This window comes from Anolis carolinensis, chromosome 4 (genome assembly GCF_035594765.1).
Source record: "Anolis carolinensis isolate JA03-04 chromosome 4, rAnoCar3.1.pri, whole genome shotgun sequence".
In the NCBI taxonomy this organism is placed as follows: Eukaryota; Metazoa; Chordata; class Lepidosauria; order Squamata; family Dactyloidae; genus Anolis; species Anolis carolinensis.
In genome coordinates, this window is record NC_085844.1 from 200,914,109 (window position 1) to 200,929,988 (window position 15,880).

At 38.5% G+C, this 15,880-nt stretch overlaps 1 protein-coding gene across 5 annotated transcripts in view; it reads left to right on the forward strand.

Annotated features, from left to right (window-relative positions):
• srgap2 (SLIT-ROBO Rho GTPase activating protein 2) overlaps nucleotides 1–14,503 on the forward strand; it is a 286,112-nt gene extending 271,609 nt beyond the window's left edge. For 2 of the 5 annotated variants that reach the window (XM_062978583.1, XM_062978584.1), the window contains exons 22-23: nucleotides 1,065–1,392; nucleotides 6,292–14,448. In XM_062978583.1, coding sequence (XP_062834653.1) covers nucleotides 1,065–1,392; nucleotides 6,292–6,672 — 709 coding nt within the window. In that variant the 3' untranslated portion in view covers nucleotides 6,673–14,448. Of the gene's footprint in view, nucleotides 1–1,064; nucleotides 1,393–1,628; nucleotides 1,696–5,353; nucleotides 5,445–6,291 lie in introns of all 5 variants that reach the window. The other 3 variants (XM_062978586.1, XM_062978587.1, XM_062978585.1) reach the window with 3 other exon arrangements.
• Nucleotides 14,504–15,880: the final 1,377 nt, after the last annotated feature.

Below are 15,880 nucleotides of genomic sequence, written 5' to 3' on the forward strand. Positions count from 1 at the left end.
CGCAATTAGCCATTGATCCTAAACCCCATTTTATCCCAGTTCATAACTCCTCATCGCTGTCAGCTGCTATCCTAATTCCAGGTGCCTCCTCATCATCATCCTCATCAGAGCTAAAACACCTTTGACTACGCCCCACAGCACCCCCAGCTGTGGATCCCGCTCCATCCCTCCAGCCCGTCCATGGGTCTGATTCTGCAACCCGCCAATCGCCTCCCATGCTATCATTGCCGGTGACACCCAAATCCTCCCTCACACGAGTCCACTCCATATCATCCTCCTCTGAGCTAACCATCTCTTCCTCCATTCCCTCAGTAAAACCTCAAATGAGTCTTCATCTGTTGGTTCTGCAAATAAGTCCCGGAGCCGTTTCCTTTCACGCTCCTCAAAAGAGTCTGACTCTCGAGGAGTCTTACGACCACGTCTCGTAGTACCGGAGCCAGAAGGCTCAACCATAACAACACATATTATAGGATCATGGAATGTGAGAAACATGAATTAGGGAGGCAGAGTAAAAGATGAAATTGAACATATAAACAGTGCAATACTTGCGATGAGAGAGCTAAAGAGGATAGGAATGGAACATTTTGAGTCAGATAATTGCAGTGATTTACTCAGGAAGTGAAAATCTAAGAAGAAATAGGGTGATATTAACAGTGAGGAGAGATTTAACAAAAACAGTCAAAAGATATAATGCGAAGCTTGACCAAATAAAATCAATTATACTTCAGGGAAAACCTATCAGTACAACCATAATCCAAGTTTATACTCCCAACCACAATGGCAGAGAAATTAAAAGAAATTAAAAGATTCTGTGCTGGAGTCCAGCTGTTGAACTTCTTGGCCAAAACTGAGATTTGAATCTCCCGGTGTCTGCACTTACATTTTAATCACTTCCATGCTAAGTTGTTACTATGTATAGAATTTGGGGGGGGGGACTTGTTTTATTTCAGAATTTGGTGATGGCAATATGTATTATTTTTCTTTCTTGAACAGATTGTGCAGAATTATTGTTTCTGTACTACTATTGGGTTTTAACTTCACTGCACTGCTTTTTATGATGACAGACAAAGAAAAAGGCCTGAGTCTGGCAGCATACGAAGGACTTACCGTCAGAGTGACAGCCATGGACTGCCCAGTTCGCTAGGAGAGCCAATACCACCTGGAGCTGTAGCCAGTTCTCGTCCCTCATCACAACCTATTATGAGCCAAAGTCTCCCAAAGGAGGTACCAGATGCATGCTCCATCAGTGGCCATGGGAGCCTCAATTCCCTCAGCCGGCATGCCTCTCTGAAGAACAGGATAGATAGCCCCCATATCCGGAAAAATGTGACTGCAGGAAGGTCAAAGAGCTTTAATAACCATCGGCCCATGGATCCCGAAGTCATTGCACAGGTAATAGGATTCTTGGCCAGGCTGCATCAAGTCCAGGGTCAACTTTCATATAATACCAAATAATTTCCTCCACCCCATGCCACCCAGTCTCTTAAAAATTTTCTTCTGTGAATGTTGTTGTTGGGAATTCACTGACATTCATCTAATACACCAAAGTATTTGCCACATATTCTTTGAATATTGTGATTTTTGGCAGCAAATGTTATTTGATGTCAATATTTTATATTTTGCTTCAGTATTTGCTTCAGATCAGGAAACGTCCCCTTAGAAGTGATCAAAACAAGTCAAGTTTTGAATTCTGAGGTAACCTTTGATTTTGAATTTCAAATTCAAATCTGAATATTTTAAAATTTAGAATTTTTGAATTACTGTTTTCCTTTTTCAGTTTTAAAATGTCAGCTCAGTTTGTGATTGCTGCATGTCTACTCAATCCAAAAAGCATGAAACAGTTCTTGTGTTGGGCCAGTCAGGTCTTTAGATTCAAAGAGGTTGTAAAGGACCTGTCTCCTCTACTTGGATGCATCCTAGTCAGATGCTGACAGATGCATTTATTGAAAACTTTGGGCATGTGACCAAATTTTGGCCATGAATAACTTTCTTAAACACTAATAAAAATCAATTTTGTCTTATCTTTGCATGACTGTGCAGAATGAACTGAAACTCAGGGATATTTAAAGCCCTAGGACCCTATTTTCTTTATTTCTGGCCATGACAGTATGTTAATATGAAAATTCATTTTGTTTTAATTTTATGAAATATAAGCAGTTTACATAGGCAGTGTAAAATTGAACTGGCCACATTTCTGTTCTGCTAGCAACTGAAATCCTTTCAAGTAAGGAGGACAGCACTTTATTTCCTTCCATCACACTGACCTTTGAAAGTCTGAGATTCTGGTTATTTACAAATGTGAAAGCTGAAAGAGACCACAGATTAATAAAAACTTCTGGGATTATATAATTTATATATTTCTACTTAATTTTTGGTGATGTTTAATAACAGTGCAACAACCAAGCTGAGCCACCTTCATGATACAATGCTATGCATTTCCCCCACTTTTCTGATTCCTTGCCTGAAGGGAATGGAAGTCATAGTATCTTTGTCATTGCTCTAACTAGGCTTGCTTTATGTAGTAAGGTTATAAAAATCAAACTTATTTATTCACTGGGTGGCTTTTCTGTCCATTCTCATTCAGAAAGCTTGACCATGCAATTTTGATTTCCCCAAATCCTTTGGAAAAAATCTTGTTCCAAAGTTCAGAGAGACAGAGCCACATAAAATATTAAGATTGTATAGTTTCCAGAGTTGACGTGTCTAAGCATTACAGCTCCAGTAATGTTAGTGTTGTGAGAATCTCAAAATCTGAGATGTTTGTAAAGCAGAATGTTTGAACCTTCAACCAATTCTGTAAATTTGTTTGACAGTGGTTAGGGGTTGATGTGCCATGAAAGAGTGCAGTAGCCTGTTTGCCACCTTCCTTGTTCATTACCTTGTGGTTCTTGTTTTTAGTTTGTGATAAGGAGCTGTCCTCACACAAAGCAGCTTTCCTTGTTTCTGTTGGCAACATGTGATTCACATTTCTCTGTGTACATATATATATATATAGCTGTGGCCAGATATAACATTTAAAACCAAGCCCAAACAGTGAAGAAATTGTCTCTTACATCTGAACGTTTCTGGCCAGTTCAGAAGGAAATACGCATTTAAAGTGCTTACCATGTGATTCCCTAGTGTCCTTTCACTTGTTTGACATGAGTGCTTTTTATGCAAAAGGTTGATGGTATAACATTCTGGGTATACTGAAGACAGCTTGATGACCTCTTTTCAGAATCAAGCCCCAATTAGTATCTCTGTTGATATAATAAACCTCTGCTCACCTTTTAATAATTTTAGCAAAAGAAAATGTTAACTAACTACTGCATTTCTTCTTTTCTAAAATCCACTTTTTCCCATAGCTTTTTTCTGTTGGTACTGAAATTAGTGTGTGTTTTAACAATTGATAGTGTTTTAGAATGGAAGAAATCTGTTATATCACATTTCTCATTTCCCCCTCTCCCTCTGTTTCTCTTTTTTAGCTTTACTTGTAGCTCAGCCTGCCAATAGAACTGAAAAATTGCAGAACACTTTTAAAAAATGAAAACAGGAGACTCAGAAGTATCTTTTCAGTCAGTTTCCTGTGCCAGCTGTCAGGACAGTACTTTTGGCTCTGGGAAGGGTTTTGCCATTGGTTTTCTTTCCATCTGTAGTTGTACTATATTTGGGTGCTTAGCCAAGTGCTCAATGGATCTGTCAGTACTTGATGGATCTGAGGCACTCATAAATCTCAGATTATAGTGTGTGGCATTCCAACAAAACAAGTTAGGCTGGAAAAAAAAATCACAAGGCTGTCAGATACCAAATGGAGACTTGTATAGAGGAAGCTTTTTTGTTAGAGACGTTTATATTTAATATTTTAACTGAGTTGTAGATTTTAACACTCTGTTCATATATTTCACTTAATTGTCTGTCCTACTGTATTCGCTAGGCTTGGGGAAGATTTTCTTATTTAAAAACAGTATATATGGAGATAAGGGAACCCTATAAAAGATTGGAATATAAGGTCAACTATCCTAATACTCCAAAGCTTCCAGACATCTATGGTTAGAAACAAACAGGCAAAATCATACAGACATTATGGAATAGACATTTATATCAACTCCTACCACACACACATTTTCCCAGTTCTTTGTGTTATGATTGTGATTTGAGCACAACGTTTAAACAGCCCATAATATCTTGGGTTGTAAAGCTGGAACCATCATGTGCTGATATCTTACTTATTTCAAAAGCATGTTGGGAATTGATTCTGAAATTTTAATATGAATTTTTAATACACTCTCTGGCACTGCGGAACAGAATTCTCCAAAGTAGACATCACCTGTGATAAGCTTCAGGGCTGATCTTTGGTTTAGACAAGACCCAGCTTTCACTCCCTATGTTTATCCTACTTTATTCTTCAGATCTGCAATACTATCCACAGTCTTCATCTGAAGAGATTATTTTCATTCTGATTTAATTTCTTATCCATATGATAAAGTGATATATGGATCACACTGCCTTGGCATCCTTTTGCAATACTTTGAATGGCATATATCAGTCCCTTTTGTCTTTCTATTAGACATTCTATTAGACTGCTTTTATCCACTCTCTTCTCTTTGTTGGAATGTAATTCACTGTTTCCGTGAGGGAATCCAAATCAATAAAAGAAAAAAAATGGGTTGTATTAAATTAGAGTTCCCCTTTCATGTCCTCTCGGGTGTCTTTCAAAAGCCATGAGATACTTATCTTTTGTTTGACACTGGTATCTCTCTGGGATTTCTATTTTCCTTTTTAAAAATTCAGACTGCAGTCAGAGGCATTGGGTTACTCTCTTTGGTTCTTCCTTCTCCTCGACTGATTTACCTCCCTGTATTCCTTAAAATGCCTGTAAGGAAACTAAAATTCTGTAGCCAAGATCTGAGTCATGGAAAAACTAAATCATTTGCTCTCTAAGAATCCTGTCACCCTACTAAAGGTTGCATCTGTACCTGTTTTAAGTAAACTTAAAACAGGTCATAATGTAGGTCATAATGTTGCCAGCATTAAAAAAAAATAAAGAAACCAAATGCTTGTTCTTATTAATCTCCTGCTCTATTTCCTACATCAATCATGTAAAGTGAGAGGAAAATGTCATCTGGAAGTTGAAAACCTACTGTGGATATAACATTTTTGTTTCAGATAAGGGCACTCTTTTACCAAGCAGCATTTAACATATTTTACATACTTTTTCAAGGAGACAGCATTTTTAAAATGTCATAAAATAGAAAGTAGCTTCAGTGAGAAGACACTGACTTGTAACAGGCTTTTGGTGTTGAGTATTACTTGTTAGCTACCTAGTTAATATTGCTTATATACTACACATTTGCATTCTTTTGATGATTTGTAGGGTCCTCAGGGATCATCACTATACACAAGAAAGATGGATAACAGATCATTATTTTCAAAATGCTGGCATTTCTCTGCCGCCTATCCAATTGGTGAGTGAGATTTGAGAACAAGTGATTGGCGCTCACTTGTTCTGCAATGAAAATCCTTAAAATACACTTTAGGCCAGACATACAGCAAAAAAAATTGTACCATGCTGAGCACTTTAAACATATCTCCCTGAAAAACAAACATAAGGTTAGTCTAAAACTACAAAGGCCACTAATTTGTTGAACTTTTGTTTCAATGATTAAGAGAGAGAGAGAGAGAGAGAGAGAGAGAGAGAGAGAGAGAGCAATTTCTGATGCTCATAAAGCTTAACAGGCCTGCAGAGCTTGTAGCCCTCCAACTGTTTTGGGCTTCAACCTCCAGAAGCCCTAGCCAGCTAGTCCAATGACCAAGAATTCTGGAGGGCCACAGATTGTGCAGGCATGGCTTAGAATATTAATCAAGCTTTCTTGTTGATTACATTAACATCTTTACCTTTCTTGCAGTAAGTTCAAGGTAGCCTCTCCTTCTCCTTAGTGTTATCCTTACAACAACCCTATGAGGCAGATCAGATCGAAAACTGAGAGAGATAGACTCCGTATGTGACCCACTGAAGTTTCTAGAGTCAGAATTTCATTTCAGTTTTGATGCTTTGCATTCGACCTCAACCAAATTGGCCACATATTGACCTTGTCTTACTTGCTACTTAATAGATAAAAATGATCGTTGGAAAAGTCTTGCCAAAAGCAGCCGTATTGGCTCAGGTTGTCCTATACCTACTACAACAAGAGCAGCTTTCGCCTTTGTGCCTGCCAGAGTCTGCCTTTGCTTAGTATTTTCTATTCACCACAGAGCATTCATCACACAAATTTCTCGCTGCTGTAATCACTTCCAACTTGTCTCTTTTTGCAGGATATTGAAGCTACTATGAACTCTGCTCTGAGTGAACTGCGGGAGCTGGAACGGCAAAGCAATGTCAAACATACCCCAGATGTTGTTCTGGACACCCTGGAGCCTCTGAAAACCTCCCCAGTCATCGCACCCACCTCTGAACCCTCCAGCCCTTTGCATACTCAGATCCTCAAGGACTCTGAACCAGCTTTCCAACGGAGTGCGAGCACAGCAAGTGACATTCCCTGTGCCTTCAGGCCAGCAAAGTCTGTCAAAATGGCTGCCCAGGTCAAGCCCCCAGCAACCAGGCCCAAGCCTGCGGTTTTCCCCAAAACAAACACCACAAGCGCTGCAGTTGCCTCAGCATCTCAACAGTCTACTGACAAGTCCTGTACTGTCTGAACTTGAAAGCCTACTGTGAATATAGTGTTTTTTGTTTCAGATGAGGGGACCCTCTTAAGGAGACATTATAATGTCTATTTAATTAGCATTGAACTTCTGCTGAAGATTAGTTTGTCAGTTACTTTTGCCAGGGATGTGCTCCAGCTCATGAAGCCTCACTTTTGCACCTCCATAAGTAATACTAAGGCACTACATCTTGGTTCAGTCTGATATACCTTAGCAAGTCTTAGATCACTGTGAAATCAGTGAGGGGAAGATGAAATTATTTAATCTGTTCCTGGTAACGAGTCAATGCCTTGTTCTAGTGTCTAAGAGAAACCTTTGGAGTCTTCATGCATTGGAGGTTGTTGGAAGGGACTTCTGTGCTTCAACCACTATGGGAAAAATAGCACAATATTGCTTATCCCTGCTTTTGAGCCTGCTGCTTTAGGTGGGCATGCCTATGGCTCATTTCTGTACATTATTACAGTGCCCTACAGTGCCACTAAGTCTACTAAGTGTTTGTTACAGCCTATCTCATTTCAGGGGTGTGCCTGTTCTAAAGCATATTTCGTAGTTGTTTTCTAATTTAGGGTTCAAAACCCATAATGCATTGTGCCACATGAGCCTAGTCCTGCTTTAATGGAGGCATATTACATGCATCTGCATGTATTCATTTGAAGTTAAGCCAATCATATGGGGAAAATCAGGAATATGACAGATTGCATGGTTAAACAGTCTCTACTTATATACTTGCTTGGTGCTTCCAGAACAAAGCCCAACCATAATGCTTTAAATATAAATACTGTTTCCCTAAAAGAGTTTTGAGACAAAATGAAAACTGGAGTTAAATATTGAAAACAAGCTACTTTCTCATTTGCTACCTTTCTGAAGTGATGTGTACATTTATGTACATCTACAACTGGTAGACAACCTGCTGTCCTCCAGGTGTTTTGAATTATAAACTCCCATTAGCCTTGACCTTTGGACCTTTGGATGCAGTCCAGAATTTGGGGATTTGTTATCCACAACAGGAGAAAGTGGCTGGGTTGCCTAGCCATGATCTACAGAGTTCTTTGTAAAATGAGATGGGTTCAGGCCAGTCCCTCTAGTTCTGACCAATCCTAAACCCTACATTTGATAATCTGAGTTAGTAGATTGACTCTGTCTGTCTCTCCTCAGTCTCTTTCTTCCTCACCTTTTTCCCTTCGTGGTTCAGCCTAAGCCTACTGTGAGTTTATGGTGTGGTGGAATAAGGCAAATAGAAAGCTGCGCTTGGGCATGGACATAGTCCAACATGCAGCATATTCTTTGATTTCATGACTTCAAGTACTTTGCAGACAGTCAAATTAATCATCTTAAAATCTGGTATTTAACACAGTCGCTCCAAGTCCCAACAGACTGTATACACTTTTGTGTACATTTGAAGGGGAATTTATTTTTCAAAATGGTAGCCATCTTTAAAAGATGATAAAAATGCCCACTTGAAAAGTAACAGGGAACTTTTCTGCTGCCTTTTAAACCCCAGCCAAAAGGACACTGAATTAAAATCCATTCTGGCTCAGTCACACACTCCTTTGATTGTCAACTGGGGGCAAGATAAGGAACTGAAACTTATTTTTCTTTCATGCTCTAGGTCTGAGCTGTCATATATTTTTCTTGTGGTTTAATGAATGGAATAGTTAGTGATATTTTAGTAGAAAACAAATATTTTCTCTTCTGTGAATGAAACTGATGGTAATAATTTCAGGTTAACCTAAAGTTGTTACATGGACAGACACATTAATCTCCCTACTATTTTTTCTTTAGTTTGTCTTTCTAAATTATGCTTATGACTTGACAATCTTACACACAATGGTGGAAAGGCAACCTTGAGAAAGGGGACAGTTTCCGGTCTGTAACATTTTCCGTAACCTTTGATTGTTTAGATACACTGACCTCTTGTATGTATGTGTGTGGGAGTGCATGTGTTACCTCTATATCTTGGGCATTTACTGAATGTCCTGGGCACTGCAACCTGGTCATTAATTCTCAGGATGGGGCAGACTTATGATTAAAGAACCTTCATGCTTTTGTCCTTTAGGATTCGGAGTTTGACTCAGGCAAAACTACTTGACTTTTTTTAAAAAAAACTTTTCTAAGAATGTTTTAGGGATATCAACTCCTAAAGCAGGTCAAGCTCTTTCACCTGTACAAGCCTGACAGTACATTTCCTGCAGGCAAATTCCAGATATCATATGAAGTTATTTCAGTGTAATTAAAGGCATATGGAGCAGAAAGGCATTAGCAGACATGATGTTACGTCATTGCATGAGTCGGAAAGCAGGGATGGAGCTAGGTTTTCTTTATTGAACATGTGTTCAACATGCCTTACGTTATAACAGTGAAAAGCAGCACAGCCGCTCAAACGCACTTTGAAACAAAAAAAAAAGTTCATGTGTTCATTGTGTTTTGGCAAGTGAATGAAAACTGGCATTTTTAAAACAGCTAGATTTTTATGGCTAGTCTTTATATATTTAACTTTGAGAGAGTTTTTGTTTTTGTTTTTGATTTTGTTTTTCCTGACCAGCACTGGGGAAAACCTACTTACAAAGGAAGTAGAAATACCAGAGTATAGTATATACAACATATCAATGCTGCCCAACTGGAATTTATGTTTGCAACCCGATTTACATTGCAAATGTACATAAGAAAAACATCCTTTCACACACAAGTTCTAAGAAATGTATTCAAAAAATAAATCAACTAAATAATGTAGGTTAGGTGACCGGATCAGTTCCTTTTGCAAGATTTTCAGGTCCTTGCACTGCTGTATTTTCTGCATATTTCTTCTGAATAAATATGAGAGATTTTAGGACATATCTACATTGCAAACCTATATTGATTTTATATCAGGTGCCATGGCTTGCCCTCAAAGGATTGTGATCATTCTGCTTTATTAAGACAAGAAAAATATCTTAGAAATCACATCCCTCAATTCTTCTTATCCAAACACCCAGGTTCACTTGGAAGAAGGAATGACTTCTTTAAAATGATGAAGAGTGCCATCCTACCTATTCCTCAGTATATATAGCAGGTTTTATGTGATATATCTGAATCCTGGCAGCCGCCTCCACTAACAAAAAAGATTACAGCTCAGAAGGAAATTACTCAGAAGCAGTAATGCAGGACTCTATTCATGTACAGACAGAAAGATGCTCCAGAGGGTAGGTTCTTCTGGGACTGGATAGGAGTCAGCTTTAGACTACTGGATCCCCTACTGAGTGCAACTTGGAGAAATCCACTCTTTTATAGTGTTCGATCCCTCTGGGGGGGCCAGACCACCCTATTCCCACCCCTAAAAGATTAATGGCATCACCTGACATCCTACACGAGTAACAGTTCCCCTTTTAAAATAAGTTGCAGGGCCTTCTTGCACTTTTAAATATACCTGTTTGAAAAAATCAAAACTAAATATCCACCCATGTTTTGTCTTCGGGTATTTGCAGCCCACAAAGGGTCCCAAGGCCTCCAAAGCCATTAATTACCCACCATGACTATCACCTACAAGACATCCAACTTGTCACCAGATTCCTCTGTTCAAGTGTCATTCCATCCAGTTACTCAAAAGGAAGCTCAGTTGAACACAAAAGGATTTAGTGCTGAACAAACATGCACACAATTGGCTATTGCAGGGGTGGGAACACTGGAAGGACCTTGAGGGATGCACTCTTGTCCAAAAATGAAATATCCTCACATGCACAGGCAGAATGAACAAGGGCATTTTTCCATAGGGGAGACAGACATTTTAGACCCAGACTAGCCCTTTTTTTAATAACAATAAGTGAATGTAAGATACTTCCTATTTCAGAAAAGGCCTCCCCTGGGCCTAAATTGGTGGAAATGTCTCCCATGCACCTTAGAGGTAATTTGTAAGCATTTTGAGATAGTTTATTTCTGCTTGAAGGGCCTGGAGGTCACAAATGCAGCCCTGCTTCACTAGTTTATAGCTTTGCTACCCGCCCCCATCTCAGGTTGTTTATCGTGTTGAAGACTAAATTCATTTTTAAATAAGATAAGGGCTCTATCTAAAAATACATATTTATTCAAACCAAGTAAAGACAAAGTAAAATTTTGATAACTGGAGCCATGCATTTCTGGTAGCAAGATTGTTACATAACAACTACATGGGAATAATCTATGCAGAATTTTATGAGGGAAGTAGAGGCATTTTAGCAGGATCCTGTTTTGGGAGAAAGGCAAAGTATAACTCAAATGTTACTTTTTGAGTTTCTATATCTGTAACATAGATGCAAGATACTTCTTGCAAATAGCAGTTTTAGGTATTGGTAAACATCTCTCCTTGTCTTTTTTTAAACAATAGCTAGTAATATGAAAGTGTTAAGAACATTTAAGCTTAGTTCACATTATAGTTTGTTGAATGTCAATTGACAATAAAACCATTTTTCCTTCATATGTCTACAATTAGTAATATTTAGTGACACTGTAACCATGAAGGCATTTGTCCTCTAAATACTTACTCTTAGGAGGCATTTACGTGGCACAAAGAAATACCTCATTTTCTTACTACAACACAATTGTCCATTTGAACAAACCTTTGTTCAGGCAAGACGCTTCCCTACTGATAGAGATGTCATAGCAGAGCAGCAGGATATAGGGGCTCTTCCAGTTTTGGCTTCTGCTTCAATGCGGGCTGTAGTTTTCATATTCCGTTTTTGAGGAGCATTTACAAGGCTATGATTCCTATCTGGCTGAAGGCCTGCCTATTCCTGTGGCTGCCCATATGCTTCAGTCTTGCAATGATGTCTAGCTCTGTTGTGTTACATAATCACATATCTGTGACTCTACTTCTTTGTTAGTATAAAGGCACTGTTTGAGGGATCTGTTTGAGACTGGGGACAAAATCTAATTCTGTACTGGCTGTCACAACTAAACTGGCTTCCCCTCCGCTCTCTGCCTCTCAATGCAGCTCTGCCCACTACCAAAAGACTGTCTTTGGAGAGGTTTCCAGCCTTACGGAGGGATGTAGTGGTAATTACCCACTGTCCTGTCTCCAGAGGATTTTTTTTCTTTCTTCAACAGAAATGGATTGTTGAATCCTGTCCCCAAACATTAACACATTAACTACAGTAGAGTCTCACTTATCCAACATAAACGGGCCGGTAGAATGTTGGATAAGCGAATATGTTGGATAATAAGGAGGAATTAAGGAAAAGCCTATTAAACATCAAATTAGGTTATGATTTTACAAATTAAGCACCAAAATATCATGTTATACAACAAATTTGACAGAAAAAGTAGTTCAATACACAGTAATGCTATGTAGTAATTATTGTATTTACGAATTTAGCACCAAAATATCACGATGTATTGAAAACATTGACTACAAAAATGCGTTGGATAATCCAGAACGTTGGATAAGCAAGTGTTGGATAAGTGAGACTCTACTGTACTTTCGTAGGACTAGCTGACAAATACTGTATGTATTCTCATGTGTAAGTAGAGGGAAGGCTTTAAGGTCAACATGGGTTTTGATATAACCTGTGTATAAGTCAGGGGTCATTCCATTGAGAGGGCAAAGCACCAATATCACCTTGGGGACAGCTGCCTCTGGCTGCCATCACCCATTTTCCCGCCCAGGCATTCAATAAGGCCAGAAGCAGTACCAAGGGGTTGATGATTCATTTAGGTTCTCCCAGGATAGACTAAGCTTTTGCCTTTAGACACTCAGAGAAGGAGATTGTTCCTTACATTGATCCATAGATAAATCAACCCAGGATTTTTGGATTCATTTTTGAGTAAAATTTCTGTATTTATACATGCCACAGGCCAATCTTGAGTGATGGGTGTAGAGAACCAAACCCTTCTCTGAGTATCACCATTCTTCTCTCCACCCTTGAACAGAAAGTCTTATTTGAATATATTATGGAGATGTTGCTCCCTCTTTTCCCATCGAATGCCTCCATTAATCCCTCTCTTCATCTCTACTTTCTGAGCTGTTTCAGGAATCAAAAGAAGGACATAACATCTAGGGCCTGACAAATACCTTCAGCAGGTTCAACTGGCTTTCCAAGCAGCCATTTTCTACCTTCTGGTTCTGGGTTTTGGCCCATGTTCATGTTTTGGCCCATATTTACGTTCATGCAAACATTTTTGAAATGCAATATAGTAAATAAAGACTGCAAAATATTTGAAAACCTAATTACAAATCACTAATTTAAAATGTGCCTAGGAGATGAATTACAAAGAGAGAGGGACTGAAAACTCAGTTGCCATTCAGTTATAAGTCTGTCTTTTCAGTATGAAATCAAATATTAGACCTGTTAATCCAGGAATTCTTTCCGTGAGTGCCCTTAGGCTGCAATTTTATCAACAGGGAACCATTTTCAAAAACAAAAATTTAGACATGAATATGCTGAATGGCAGATAAGTCCTAAGATACTTCATTGTTGTGTGCCTTCAAGTCGTCTGCGACTTATGGCGGACCTACATGGGATTTTATTGGCAAGATTTTTTCAGAGGGGATTTTGCCTTTGCCTTTCTCTGAGGCTGAGGGTGTGACTTGTCCAAGGTCACCCAGTGGATATCCATGACTGGCTGAGCAGGGATTTGAACCTGGTCTCCAGAGTCACAGTCCAATGCACAAACCACTACACCATACGCAGGGAGAATTCTATCTTGATCATAGCTTTATGTGGAGCTCCCAGGAATGTATTCCATCTCAGACAATTATAAAGATGCTTGGATAGCACAAAGCTGGGGGAAACCCCATCTTGCTTCTCTGCTGTATTGCGCACAAAAGAACAATTATGCATGTGCAGTAGCTGCTTTTCAAAGATTTTAACAACTCTACCTATTCACATGCTTTGAATGCAAAAGAAACAAAAATGTAATAGATACTTCCATCTTACTTGATCTGAGCATGGGGTAGAAAAATATTTAAGGGTGAGCTGTTTTTCTTTACAACTTTACAATTTCCACCACAGTAGTGATTTTGTTTTTTTAGCTGCAATACTTTTCAAAGGAGATGTGCTTGAAGTGTGTGTTTTGTTCCATACAAGTGAAAAGTTCCATGTAGTGGAAATTAAGCCTTCAATTATAGTAGCACTATACTCTTAAGAGAACTTTTTATGTGTACGTACTTTCTTTTCTGGAAGTAGAAGGCTGTACTTTCAGCAGATCTTCATGGGTTAGACTATGTGGGTGCCAAACTGTTAGAGCAATATACTTAAATACAAACCGTTATGAAACAGGCAGACCAAAATCAATGTAGCCAAAATTCAGCAAATGGTAAAGCATATATATTTGAAAAGGCATGGCAGCAATGTCTTTTATTCTACTGTATGTAACACAGTTGAATTGCACAGTCTATCAATCTTCAGTTTTTGTATTTAAAAATCTCATCCTGCAAAGTCAGGTTTGGATAGTAGTTGTTTCTCTTAATTAACAGCGGCTGTTTTAATAGGTTTGGAATGAAATGTTCTTGTTTTAAAAGCAATTTTAATTACTTATATTCTACACCAATCTATATATATGGTGTATTTTTTTTCTTTACAAAGCAAGCAAACAAACAAAAACTGTAAAATTGTACTTTGTGTATACTATTATGTACAATATTGGAGGTACATCTCTTTTTTCTTTTTGGTACAGTATTGTACAGTATTAGAGGAGTAAATGTGTTGGAATTGTAAAATCGGTGAGGAGGGGAAGCAAATATATCTGTTGTCACTAGCAATAGTTCTCTTTTTGGAAAAATAAATGTTTGGGTATGGTGGAAGTGCTGGCCGATCGACAAAAGTGTGTGTTGTCTTATCTGTTCAGAGAACAAGGGGAATAAAATCTTTTATAAATATCTCTGATTCCAAATGCCACAATACAGGTTGAGTATCCCTAATCGGCAATTTGTAGGACCACAAGTATTTCGGATTGTGGACTTTCTTTACATTTTGGAATATTTACATATTGGTCGATCTGAATCTAAACACAAAATTCATTTATGTTTTAAATACACCTTTACACATAACCTGAAGGTAATTTTATACAGCATATTTTTATAGTTTTGTGTAGAAAACAAAGCTTGTGCATATTGAAGCATCAGAAAGCAAATATCACTAGTTCTTAATTACCCATAGGGACAATCTCAGATTTTGAAAATCTGAATAAGAAATGCTCAACATGTATAGGAACATGGTTGGTTTGTCTCACTTTCTATATAGAAAGCTTCTTTTTCTAAGGAATGCAACAGTGGCAAACAGTAGTCAGAAGGCACAGGAGGCACTTTCTGTGAAGCGAGAGAAACTGAGAATTTCATCTAACAAAACAAATTATCCTGGTAGTCTGGGACACTTCTGCTCTAGCAAATCCAGTGTTAAGGTTATCTTAGTTTTGTCAACTTCAGCTTGAATCCCTATAGGTCCAGCCAACATGGCCAGGGGTTTCAGTAGTCCGAAACTTCTGGAAGGTCCAGAGTTGGGAGTTGTGCTGTTGCCTCTGGAAGGCTGATCCCCATTTGGTTCAAGTGTTACAGAAAAGAAGTTTCCTACCAACAGAAACAGAGCATGATTTGGAGAGAATTCTAGTGCAGGTTATCCTAGTAGCCTCAGCGAAGTATTGCTCTAGCCTAGCTCTGCTTAGACTGAAATCATACAAAATTGTGTGGGGTTCAACAACCATCTTTCCTTTAAACATTGCACACAAAAATGTCATCTGTACTTTCACTTATGCAGAATGCAAGTTCGAGCAGAAAGTGAGTGTGCATATCCACAAATTATCCCTCAGAATAGCTGCATGTTGTGTTGTCTTCTTTATTTACAGCCCACCGTTTCCAGAGTGAAGTGAATTGACAAACAAGTCCTATGAAGAGGCATGTCGCCTCCCATCCTGTTTGGATGCTGCATTTGCCATAAATTCTGGAGGAGTTGGTTTTTGGAGTTTCTGGCATACATTGATGGAATTCAATATCCTTAACGTAATCAAAGACTAAATCCATGGCGTTTACTCTTTCGGTCCTGACAATATGGCTTGCACAGTTATTTATAAATGCTAAGAACCAGAAATTGGCTAGGCACACTTTGATAGCCATTTGGAAAATGAGATACACAGCACTTTAGAAAATCTGATCCGCATTATTCAGAAGATTTTTCTTGTATCCATTTGCTCTAATGTGCATAAGCAAGACAGTTGATTTATTTTAAAAATTATAATGTTAGTTTGATGGAGCCTTCCCCCT